This window comes from Natator depressus, chromosome 1 (assembly GCF_965152275.1).
Source record: "Natator depressus isolate rNatDep1 chromosome 1, rNatDep2.hap1, whole genome shotgun sequence".
In the NCBI taxonomy this organism is placed as follows: domain Eukaryota; kingdom Metazoa; phylum Chordata; order Testudines; family Cheloniidae; genus Natator; species Natator depressus.
This window is the reverse complement of record NC_134234.1, coordinates 13,758,630-13,771,391: the sequence shown is the minus strand read 5'-3', so window position 1 is coordinate 13,771,391 and position 12,762 is coordinate 13,758,630. Positions and strand designations below refer to the sequence as shown.

Here is a 12,762-nt window from a genome sequence, read left to right as displayed (position 1 = left end):
TACATTCTGGTTCCCAACTCAACCAACATTCATTTAAAACCCATTCACTGCAGTATAGAAAATATTTTTACAACAAAAGCCATTACAGAATACGTGATGGGTGCAAGTATCAGTCTACTTGACAGAACACAGTGAAATAACTTGCTTTCAAAAAGTTAGCAAAAAAAAATCATACTAGTAGAATACCTGCAAAATTTGAGAATCTCTTTCCTTTTCCCCCAAAACTGAAAGCAGAGAAAAAAATATACTCTCTTTGAATCCAAGAAAGAAATACAATGGATTAATTCTGAATTGTTAAATACTATTTTAAATGTGGTTGTTTTTTTCTGTTCCAAGCTGCATGTTAAGAGCTTTCCAATGTGTAGGGTTAAATCAGAAATTAGAGTCAAGCACAAAGGCAATTTTCTTTATACCTCAAGCTTAAAATTCATAGCTTTTCATGGAGAGGTGAAATAAAAATTTCATCTGTTTGCATGGATAAAATATAAGAATATAATCAGCACTGATAATGTACATTTTAATCTGACAGAAAACAGTGTGTGGAAAACAGCAGGAATAGCAATGAAATTGTTCAATGGGAGAAAACACATACTGCCCCAGAAATAACTTAGAAGACATCAATGCCCAGAATTATATCCTGCTTCATAACATAATAAATCCATGTTTTTATTTTTGTTTAAACTACCTGTTCAACTTCGAGTATGCAAGATCTGCACACAAATATTACAGTATGTGGGTTCAAGTCCACTGATATCTCAGAGTCTTTTCACTGGTTTCAACAGACTTTGGATCAGACCCTATATGAACAACCCTATTATAGTAAAGCATTATGTATCTTCTCATTTATATGCAAACATTCTGACTTGTCCTTTGAATGCAAAAAAACCTGTTAGAACATTAATATCTGAATTAAAGTTTTGATGCCACAGTAGGACAATCTTAAAAATGTATTTTTCTAAGACTCATTATTGCACTCAAATGCTTTCTACATTTCCTTTGTCACTATACTAATTACCAACAGGCTGTTTTGTAAACCCATGTTCTTTCCTTTATAATCAGCTTTTATAATCATCATACTTTAGTTACATATTGTTAAAGGCAGAACAGTTAACCATTTAAAAAAAAAATCTATTGCCTGTCACCTGTAACAGTTACTTGTTACAGCTTTCAAGATCTGCAGTTATTAAATGTTAAAATGTCACGTATCCTAGTATAAAGTTTCGTCAAATTATACCACCCTCCTCTCAGTACTGGCAGTTTTTAAATTCAACTTCCTTTCTGGTTGAAATCTGCACTGAATATGGGTGTAAGGAAAAAGTTCTATCAGTTCAAGAGAAAATATCCAACAGCAACAAAAATCCCAGGATATGTACAATTTTCTCTTCAAAATCTGCGGAGAATTCAAGTGCCTAGCAAGGGATTTTTAATGTATCCCTTCTTAACAGAAACCTGTTCTCCCACTAATAACCTGAGATTTCCTTCTGACTAGTGGAAATGAAAATCTAGTCTGTTCAGATTAAAATGATCACCTCAAATGAGCAGACCAATGAAGTACAGGACTTAATATAAGATTGACAGAATTTATGGAGAGCGCTGAGGGTGGACACCCCGGTATGATGAAAGGGAGGAGGAGGAACTTTTGTAGGTGGCTGGCTGGCACAACGTCTGAATGATTATTTTAGACTACTGGGATTTTATTGCAATAATGATTAGGGTTAAGGTGACTAGACCCTACATAGGCAGTTTTTCTTTAAAATATTTAAATCAAAATGCAAATATGTAAGACTTGACCATGTTTATACCTATATAGATACATATAAAAATAAAATGAAGTAGAATGTGTAAGGGGCCTTTATTGCTGAAGAGTAAAAATTTCACAGGAGAAAGAACTCCAAAAGCATTTGTTTGGTTTGGGTGTGGTTTTTTGTGGGGAGGCGGGGAGTTGTATACTTTCAAAAAATTGTTTGATTTTAATATGTATTTGAACTTTACTGCCCAGAAATCCTAGAGAAAATCTTTGAAGAGTAATGAAAAATGACTTTATCTAAGTTAAAATCTGACACTGTAATATTATGTAATCTCAGAGGAACTGAAAAACAAAAAGGCAAAGGTACTTAATGAGCATCTCAAACTGCCTCTTCTGGAGGTTTAATGAAGCCAATGTAACTAACTCTATCCTCACTAGATACAATATGATTTCCTCTAGTTATAGACTAATTCAAACATGCAAAAAACTGTGTTTACATTTGGGAAGAGATGTATGTTTTTGTTTCATTTTCTCTGTATCAATGATTTTTACCTCTACCTATATGTCCTTGCGACTCCTGCATCTAACCTTCTAACTATTAAACTTTACAGACTTTTATTTGAAGTTGCCTGCAGTTGCCCTAATTTAGCATGATCAGGACCCAGAAAAAGCTGAGGTGAAGTTTCTTGTTGAGGGCCCCATTATCAAGGAGGTAGAAGCTGGGGGGAAAATATGTGGTAGACAAGACAGCATCTCAAGTGTCACTGCTTCAAGTTGAAGTTTACTTTGATGCCTTCCAGTATGGTATCAGAAGTGCTTTACCTGCTCCAGGTCTGAAATTCACTAGGTTTTTTAACCAGGACAGAAGTCAGAAATATCATAAGAACAACTGTGTGTTTAACTCTGTTTGGAAATCCAAGAAAACAACTGGCTCCCAGCAAATTATGCTGTACTTTACTCTCACTTGCACTGTTTAAAACATTAATTTTGTTATGAAAATATTTAATTATGCTCCATAGTAGATGATTATTCTGAGCGATACAAAAAGTACAATGATCCCAGGCTAGCTCAGACTGGAAGGTCTGCATTGTTCCTCCAGGGACTTGTCCCACTAATTCAGAAGTGGTGAATAAATTCCAGAGGGAGCGAGAAGAACAGCTATCATGGCTTAAGGACGAATGGCGAGGAAGAAGTGATACAGAAAGGGAACTCTTAAAAATACTACTACAAACTTTTAAAATAAAATAAAGACCTCCTTTCCTACCTCTGCCATTGATTCATAAACTCCCTGAACTTCCAGTATTTAAGGAAGCAGTAGCAGGAGCCATTTACCAAACTAATTAAAACATGAGAAATTACCATAATATTTGTTGGAAAACTCCACAGAAAAATACACACATGCAATAAGAGAGTTTGAGCTCCAGAAAAATCAATGTCTCACATAGTGGGTGGACCACTACAATAATCTCTCAAGGAATTGGCAACTGAGCTTATGATGAGACATACATAAGTTTATACCCCGCACATCTGGAAAAGTTACAACATGGGATGTCAGCTCATTTCAGCTAAGAACACTACAACTCTCACATCTTTAATGGAGAGAGAAAGATACAGGCTCTGGAGTACTCCAAATTAAACATGACAAACACCATATGATCAAACTCTGGGTACAATGCAAATAAAGAATTTACCTGTAGTCCCCACTAAATGAGCAACATTCTTGTTAAATGGCAGACTAAACATTTTGAACCACAAGCAGTTTTTTGGACAGTTGCAGTATGTGTTCAAACAGCACACCCTCCACTTGACCTCCTGCCCCCCCCCGGCCTTTGGCCTATCTTATATAGAGTGCATCCACAGGTAACATTTTTGGTAACTTCTAGACACAAATTCCTCATTCCTATGCTGATATTTATACTCTGTGCTCCCTCTTTAAAACTTCATTTTAGCAGTCCTCAAATTACAACTACGCTCATCCCAAACGCCACTGAGATCCATAATTAACTTCTCTTCATAATACACAGCTCATTAGAACATGAAAAATATTCAGCTTACATGAGCAAGAAGCCCTGTATTTAAAAAGACATTTTATAAAAGCTGATTCCACATAAGGTTTGATTAAAAATATACTGAATACTGAACTGTTCTCACTGCACATGTTAAGGTGTAGATCACTTTAAAATAACTAGCTGAAAGCCTGTGCGTTGCCTGGGTGTAATTTGTAAAGTCCTGTGTGTAAAAAAGACAAAAATGGTTGATAATGTAAAAACTGGATGGTAACAGACTGTGAAACCCAGCGATGATTGAACCTGGTGATATTCTAAACAAAAAAGAGCTTGCAACCATGCTTGTAGCTGTTTCCATCACATAACTCTTACTTTACAGACATTTTAGGCTTCAGAGTGACACAGTAACATTCCTGGAATCTCATTATATCGCTGTAGTAAGTAATAAAACATTTTAAAATGAAAGTCAACTTACTTTCTCTCTTAACTGTAAGAATTTTTCGGTACGGATTAATGCATGAGACTGCCTCTTGTACCAACATTTACAGGATGTGACCGAGTCTTCTCCACTTCCACAACATCTTTAGGGGCGGCATACGCCACTCCCCCGGGTTTAAAATGCACTGCAGCTTAAAGTCAGAGCCTATTCTACTGAAAAGTCTACGCCACTTCCAAAGCAGGGCTACTTTTTCTATTTTTGTGTCACCACTGGATCAATTCAGTCTGATTGCCAAAGCATGAAATTAGATTTGCAAAGGAGTTTTTGACCCTCTTTAATTGACCCTCAAGTCCATTAAAAAAACTTCAGTCTGGAATATTTAGTTCATTATTGTGAACAACTGGTTCAATACACACTCATGGTTTAACTTCTACAAAGGAATGCAGCTGAACAGGCAGAAACAGGAATACAGATTCTTAGGAATATTTCTACTGCTCTACAATCCCTACTAGTCCTGAACAACACACTTGTAAAAGCAACAACTCTCAACAAAGAAAAAAAAAAAAGAGAAAATACCTTTTTTAACTGTTGTTCCTTAAAGCACTTGACTGTCCTGGCAGGTTCAGAAATTAGGTTTTTGTAGTTTTCACAGATAGTGAGCCGGGATTGGGCCACCTGCATTGTGCCTTCTAGAAATGATTTCCAAACTGGATACATGCTCCTACAAACAAACAAACATTAAAAGATGGTGAGAAAGGGAAAAAGGGAGACAGGAATATTTTACTTTTACTGCTACTAATCATTTATAAAACATTGTTAATATATGGACTGTTTTACAGAGTCGGACACTCTTAGTGGCTGGCTTGCCCTCGCAGGGAGCCTTTGCTGCTTCCTGCGGCACATGCGGGCAGAGGCCTGTATTCTCTCAGCGCCGGGGGGAGCTTGGGAAGGCATCAATGCCACCAGAAGTGTGTGTCCCCTACTGCTCCTGGGAGTCAGTGGCGGATCCTTTAAGGGGCTAAGGGCCCCGACTGGGGAGGCACATCCACATGGCTCCAGAGTGGCAGGGCAGCCCAAACCAGGTCCCCATGGCCTTTCTTGCCCAGTGCCGGGCAGCCGTGCTTCTTCCTTTTTCTTCTGGGCATTGGTGATGGGGAGCGATGCTGGGCGGAGCCCAGTGACGGGGTTGTGCTGTGCACCGAGAGTGAGGTACTAGGCAAGTCTTGGTAGGACGGCTCGGAAGTCAGATGAAGGGCAGCCTCCATGAGGAGAGCCCGCAAACGAATATCCTGCTCCTTCTAAGTCCTGGGTCAAAAATGTTTACAAATATGACACTTGTTCTTCACATGTGATTCCCACAAGCACTTGGGGCAGCCGCTATGGGGGGTCACTTATAGGCATAGGCCTGTTACAGTTCGCGCAGGGCTTAAACCCCGGACCCAGGGCATGCCCCACCTGGGACGAAGTCCCCACTGGGACTCTAACTTCTGACTCTTAACAACTACTTAACACTAACTACTATAAACAACTATTTACAAAGCCCTAGGCTTGAAGTCAGAAGAGACGAAACCGCTAGCCACCGCTAGCCCTTGCTATGCAAGGAAAGGCGCTCTGACTAACCATCACAGGCAGAAAGAAAGAACTGAGAGCACGTAGGGCCAGGAGTGCCTGATATAGCAATGCATGAGCACAGCACTCAAGAGGGCACCACAGCTGGCCCTATGGATACCGCTAAGGCAAAAATCTCTGACGACCGCGCACGTGGGCACGTGCACACCTACAATGGAATCGACATGAGCAAGCACTCTAAGAACATTAATTTCAGTTACAGAAGAAAGGGTTCTTCATTGTTGTGTAGAATAATTACACAAATTAGCAATGTAAATACAGCTATTTAAAAAGACCCAATTGTTAAATTACCTATAGTCACTTCGCTCATCTGTTTTTATTCCAGGCCAATCCTTCTTTAAGTATTGACTAGCCAACTTCTGAATGCCCTATAAAAAATAAATAAAAAGACTGTTAAAAACAAGTAAGATAATGTACTATAAAAAGGAGTTTCACTACAGTAATCTCATACACAAATAAAAAAAATCTGACATTTTAACAAACAACCCAGTAATCTATCATTTTAATAAACTAATGTAATGCAAAACGATTCCTCTTTCCCCATATATCTTCTTATATTTTTGCTTTGTATTGAGGTATGTTGATTCACTTTATTTGGTTTTATGGTAATGTTATTAGCTTTGTTTTATATATACGATCCTAATCACTCTGTAGACAAACAAGAATTCATTAGAATATTCAACATGGAGAATGTGTGTGACCAAAATAAGTAGCATGAAATAGATATAAATTCAGATGTTATGGATTAATAAAAAATATCTACTGTAATTATACAGGTATAAGTTATTCTAATACAATAACAAATTTCTTATAGAAAATATAATAAAAAGTACACTACGACAAATATGTAACTAACAACCCTCAGCTTAAAATCGGATACTGGAAACAAATTTCTTTAACTGAGTTCAGACCTGCAAGACACTGAATGCCCTCAACTCTCATTGAAGGTAACGGAAGTTGAGGGAGCTCAATTCCTGACAGGATCAGGCCCTAATTTTCAGTATCAATTTAGCTGCCTATAAACTGGAGTTTGAAACATACAGTTTACTTTTATTTATTTATGCTGTTTACTTTCTGGAACGCTCATCTTGGACATTGCACATCAATGACATCAGTTTCATGTTCAAGTTCTCAGTGCAGTTATGTTTGGTTTGCAAACACTGAAGGGGAACCTCTGGTGTAAAAAATAATCACTTCCCTTATAATTTAAAACATACGGAATCATTTATATAGGTCTTATTGCATTTTTTTAAAATCCAATCTAATTTTTGGACCAAATTTGATTCACAGTATCCCTTTAAAAAGAAAAGGAGTACTTGTGGCACCTTAGAGACTAACCAATTTATTTGAGCATAAGCTTTCGTGAGCTACAGCATCCGATGAAGTGAGCTGTAGCTCACGAAAGCTTATGCTCAAATAAATTGGTTAGTCTCTAAGGTGCCACAAGTACTCCTTTTCTTTTTGCGAATACAGACTAACACGGCTGTTACTCAGTATCCCTTTAAATGCAGAAGTGGTCAACAGATTGGGGGAAAGCAGCTAGAGAGAAGGTTTTCTTTCCAAGATTTCCATCCCTCAGCTTCTGAACCTGCTCAACAGAATGTATTGACTTTTTACTTGATTGATTTCATGAGATGAGTGCCATAGGAAGAATAAAGTGGCAAACAGGATACATGCCAACTCTGTTAGGATGTACAGACAATGGGTTTACTGAAACTTGTGGCAAAACTTCCTGTGGCAGCTGACATCCAGCATGATAAAGGCCAAATTACTGAATGAATGTTAAAGATAAGAGCACAGTTAGCTGAAAATTTATCAGCTACTTAAGGCAATTCGTGCATACGTTAAATGCAACAAATAATTATTTTGGATGCATAGGTAAAACAGAGCATAATTCGGCTTGCAGATATTCTGTTGCTGGTGATGCATGAGACAGAAACAAACGTGAAGGTCAGAGAGCAGCATGAGGTTGTTGGGCTGGTGATTTATTTCTGAACTGAGCACACATGACATGGAAATCAGTGAGGCAATATGAATGTAAAGCTTCCACAGTTTTGAGCAGGGTTGTCAAACAATTAAAAAAATCAATCAAGATTAATCACGAGATTCAAAAAATTAATTGCAATTAATCACAGTTTTAATTGCACTGTTAAACAACAAGATACCAGTTTAAATTAATTATAATTATTTTTGGATGTTTTTCTACATTTTCAAATATATTTATTTCAATTACAATGTGGAATACAAACTGTAAAATGCTCACTTCATATTATTATTTTTGATTACAAATATTTTCTCTGTAAAAAAAGAAAAACTACAAGTCGAAGCATGAAGGGGCATACGGATGTTTAGAGTATCTGGCATATAAATACCTTGCACCACTGGCTACAACAGTGCTATGCGAACACCTCTTCTCACTTTCAGGTGACATTGTAAATAAGTAGCGGGCAGCATTAGCCCCCATAAATGTAAACAAACTAGTTTGTCTTAGCGATTGACTGAACAAGATTTAGGATTGAATGTACTTGTAGGCTCTAAAGTTTTACATTGTTTTGTTTTTAGTGCAATAATGTAAAAAAAAGTAATTCTACATTTGTAAGTTGCACTTTCATGATAAAGAGATTGCACTACAGTACTTGTATGAGTTGAATTAAACAATACTATTTCTTTTATTTACCTTTTTTACAGTGCAAATATTTGTAATAAAAATAATACGAAGTGGGCACTGTACATTTTGTATTCTGTGTTGTAATTGAAATAAATACATTTGAAAAACATAGAACATCCAAAAATATTTATAATTATTTTAAATTAGGATTTTATTATTAACAGTGCAATTAAAACTGCGATTCATTACAATTAATTTTTATAATCAAATTCATTTGTTTTTAGTTAATTGCTTGAGTTAACTGCAATTAATTGACAGCCCTGTTTTTGAGTCATTTTTGAGGGTAGAGCCATGCTTAAACAATATGACCGCTGCAATCTTTACGCAAGTGGGTCTTTGTGGGGCTAGCTGGAAGAAAAGGGTTCCCTGACAGCAGGTGGGGAAGAGGAATATTTATAGGGATGGACAGGAAGGGCAGGAAGTGGTTTGGACCAGGTCAAGACAAGGTCATTGCATTTGCCCTTCCTGCTGACCAGAAACGGGGCAGGTATTTATATTCTATGCAGCCACAAAGGGGCCCGCTTTACCTCGATAAGGCTGGCTGTTGGCAAAATAGGATATCAAGTCAGTTTTTCTATTACTGCCAATGCATCCTTCCAATTTTAGCCTGTTGGGTTTCTGTTTTGAGAGCCAGTTTTATTTCGATAAGTCACTTCCACTGTGATTATCCATCTCCAGCTCATTATTTGAAAAATTCAGTATACTACAGAAATGGGCAGTGGTGCAGGAGTCTGGTTTACACCAGGCGATACACTATTTGGATGACTTTTTGTTTGCAGGCAGGGGTACTGATGGAAAAACACGGGGGCCCTATACCAAGCTGACCTATAGCAGGATTGAGTTAGAGATGGGGGTTGGTATATCTAGACTCCTCCACAATAAGCTGGGGAACTTCTGGGATTGATTAGCAAGACTAGAGCAACAAAGGAGGTTACACTGCAGGAGCTACAAACTGTTGCTGGGCATCTTAACTTTGTATTACGAGTGGATGTTCAATGGAGAGCATTTTGCACCAGTCCGTCAGGTGCAACTGTGGGAACAGCAAAGTCCAGCCATTTTATAAGGGTTAACGAAGATATAAAGGCAGATTTGGGGGGAGAGGAACAGTTTCTTGATCAATTTAATGGAATGTCTTTTTGAAGTGAGAAATGGATGATAGAGGCAGATTTAAAGGTTCATTCAGATCCATCAGGAGGAACAGGTTTTGCAATATTTTGCAAAGACAGGTGTGCCCAGAAATGGCCCTCAGATTGATTACAAAGAGGTAAAGTGAAGAATACAACATTCCTGGATTTTTTTTCTCATTTTGGCAGCATATCTATTTGGGGAATGGATTTTTCAAACAGAGTATAGTTTTGGAGTGGTAACAGAGTTGGTATGTTATCAATCACAAGTAGAATTGTAGAAGAAATGCTTTGGAACAGAAAAAAGATGCCCTCCTATTCAAGTGACTCCCCTAATACTGGAAAAAAAAAAAAAGGCAGCCGTTGTCCTATTATGTACTTTCAGAAACACAACGGTTACCTTAGGTGGATTCTAAAGTGCTTTCTGCCATTGATCAACGGTTATGTCTCAGGTGCTAATGGACAACTTGCTCTCTTCCAGTGACTCTGCTGAAAAGCAGTGGTTCTATGCCTCGAGAGCCATCACTTGAATGTGAACTGTTCTTGTAAGGCTGATGGCAGAGATTTGTACATCATGTTTTTTATTGTGCCCAATCCTTGTTGTTCAACTTATTTGCCAGTGATGTAAAATTATGTTTATTAACAAAATAAGTACTCTGGCACTAATTTAAGTCTTTAGCATCTTTCAGCTCTTGAATAATAAAGATCTTGGGATCCCCTTGAAAGTAATTGTTTACTTTTGTGTTTCAGATCATCTGATTTCTTCCCAATATTCTTTTTTTTGGGGGGGGAGAATACCAAAATAAATGTCTGAAACGTCTTCTTTTCCTCCTATGTTACCCAGTTTATTCTAATTGGTTTATTTCTTTAATACGGCAAAGTCTGGTTAATGTCCAGCCTTTTGTTTTTATGGCAAATGGTTTCCAATTATTTTTCTGTCTCCTTATGTGGCCAGTCTTAGCCTCTCTGTGGAGCATTTAGATATTCTTTAGATAGTTCTATATAATTCCTTAGATAATATAAGGGGACGTGGAAAGTCAAATAGTGGTGACTGCACTGGAAACTTATTCTGATATAGATTAAACATCAGTTTGCCTTTCTATTTTGTAGATATTCTAATGTTGTTTTCTTTAAGTAGAAGGAATTTTGCACTGAGCTCTTAACCCGTAATATGCCGACTAGTACAGGAATTACCGTGGGTAATTTCACATGGTTAATCCACATTGTTCATACTGCCCTCTGGCTAATAGATGGCAATTTTTTCAAGCTCTGTACTTCATAAAGTCTTAAAATTTCTCCCAAAGGGAAGACTGGCATATTTATGATGTGAAGAATTGAAAAATGATACTATCTCCATTTTACAGAGGGTGAAACCAAGACACAAAGAGGATAAGTGTCTTGCTAGAGGGAGTCAGTATTGAAAACGTACATGGGATATCCTAGCTTCAAAATCTAGGCTTAGACAATTTTATGTTTGTCATTTAAAAAAAAAAAAAAAAAAAAAAGAGTTTGCTTTCCTGGAAATTGAAAGTTTAAAGTCACCAGTCACTGCACATTTGAATCTTCAACATGTTGCAAGCAGAGGTTACTCCTGGTTTTTGTTGTGCTCCACTATATATTGACACTATTACAATGTTTTTACTCCCCCATATTAGAAATTGTAATCCTTGCTCATGAAACCAATGCGTTTTGTTAAGGCTTTTATGAATAAATGGAACTGACTCAAATTTTATAGTTAAAGCCATCTAAAATCTACTGAAGATCTGATTCAAATACTATGATAGATACTACCCTGGTAGAAATGGACTGTATTCCAGCCATAATCACTGTGGGACAGCAGATTAATTTATGGATCCAGTAAACTTGGATTTTGTTAGCTAAACCTCTTCTGTCTGTGAAGCCTTCTTCATGAAAGGCAGCAGTCACTTTTTTCTGAATAGCTTTATTGTTCTTTATATGAGGATTGGGAAGTTCAGTCTTGTAAATTTAGACTTTTATAAAACTGTATCTTTGTAAAACCTGCTTTGATATTTCTAAGATTGTAAGATGTATTTGAAACAAGAATTATGGTTTTCACGTTGTGTGTTTGTATAATGCCTGCACAGTGTTGTGGCAATCCTAATAGGGCTTCTCGATACTTTGATTACATAAATATGAAATAATATTTCAGATACTATTGGCTTTGGTCAGTAGAATTATGAACATGACCTAATGATCTTAAGTTAGGCTCTGATCAAAGTTAATTGAGTCAATGGGGTCATTTAGTTCAACAGGCTTTAGGTCCTTAGATTGTAAACTCTTGTAGAGAATCTCTATTTGTCCAGTGAAGAGCCATCCATCTCTATGAAACTATATAAAAATGATAAATAATTAACCTTTTGATACATCATTTACAAGCCAGACAATTCTATAGACTTCAGTTATGACGTCTCTTAATGGTTTTTCCTGCATTTAAACATTAGAATCTCAACTTCTTGAATTAAGAGAAGAGCGCAGTGTGATCTGTGAGCAAGCGCTGAGCACACTCCTAAGCAGCATACTAAGTCTAACTGAGCCAAAGGTTAAACAATCAGTAGGTTTCCCAGCTTGAGCTGAACAGTGGTATTCTTTGTTTTGGTGATCTTTTGAGAGGCAAAACAGCAAGTGTCATTGAGAAAAGAACAAGGAGGATCTTGCGCTATTTACTGAATGTGTCCTTTTGAATAGGAATGTGAATTTACTGTACTACTTTAGATGAAAATAGTACATTTGCTTACGGCAATTACCGTTTTTATATGAAATGTTCAAAAAGGTATATTATGTCACATTTATTTGAACTGCTAGTTTATAATTTTTTGTAAAAGAATTATGGATTGAGCTGACATTGTCCATCCACATCAAAAGAAAGTCAGGAGTACCGTGAAAAGGATAATTGGAAAGAGATGGGAAAAGGGTCAGGAAGCAGCATGGAATGCTATTTTAGTTCAATAATCTCTAGCACCCAGTGATTCAGTAATCTTTCCCAAGCACTGGTCCTGAACCAGTAACTGTAAAGAAAATAATCCTGTCTCTAAGACGTATGCATGCTAGTCAGTTTAGTTGGTCCTTAAGAGCAATGTCAGTCAAAGGACTTACTTGCAAAATATGTGACCTTAAACTACTTTGGAATC

At 37.0% G+C, this 12,762-nt stretch overlaps 1 protein-coding gene across 7 annotated transcripts in view; it reads right to left on the bottom strand.

Annotated features, from left to right (window-relative positions):
• FCHSD2 (FCH and double SH3 domains 2) overlaps positions 1–12,762 on the bottom strand; it is a 222,723-nt gene that overhangs the window by 95,582 nt on the left and 114,379 nt on the right. For 6 of the 7 annotated variants that reach the window (XM_074955029.1, XM_074955058.1, XM_074955048.1 and 3 more), the window contains 2 exons: positions 6,113–6,189; positions 4,769–4,913 (listed from right to left, as the gene is read on the bottom strand). In XM_074955029.1, coding sequence (XP_074811130.1) covers positions 4,769–4,913; positions 6,113–6,189 — 222 coding nt within the window. Of the gene's footprint in view, positions 1–4,768; positions 4,914–6,112; positions 6,190–12,762 lie in introns of those variants that run through there. The other variant, XM_074955071.1, reaches the window with a different exon arrangement.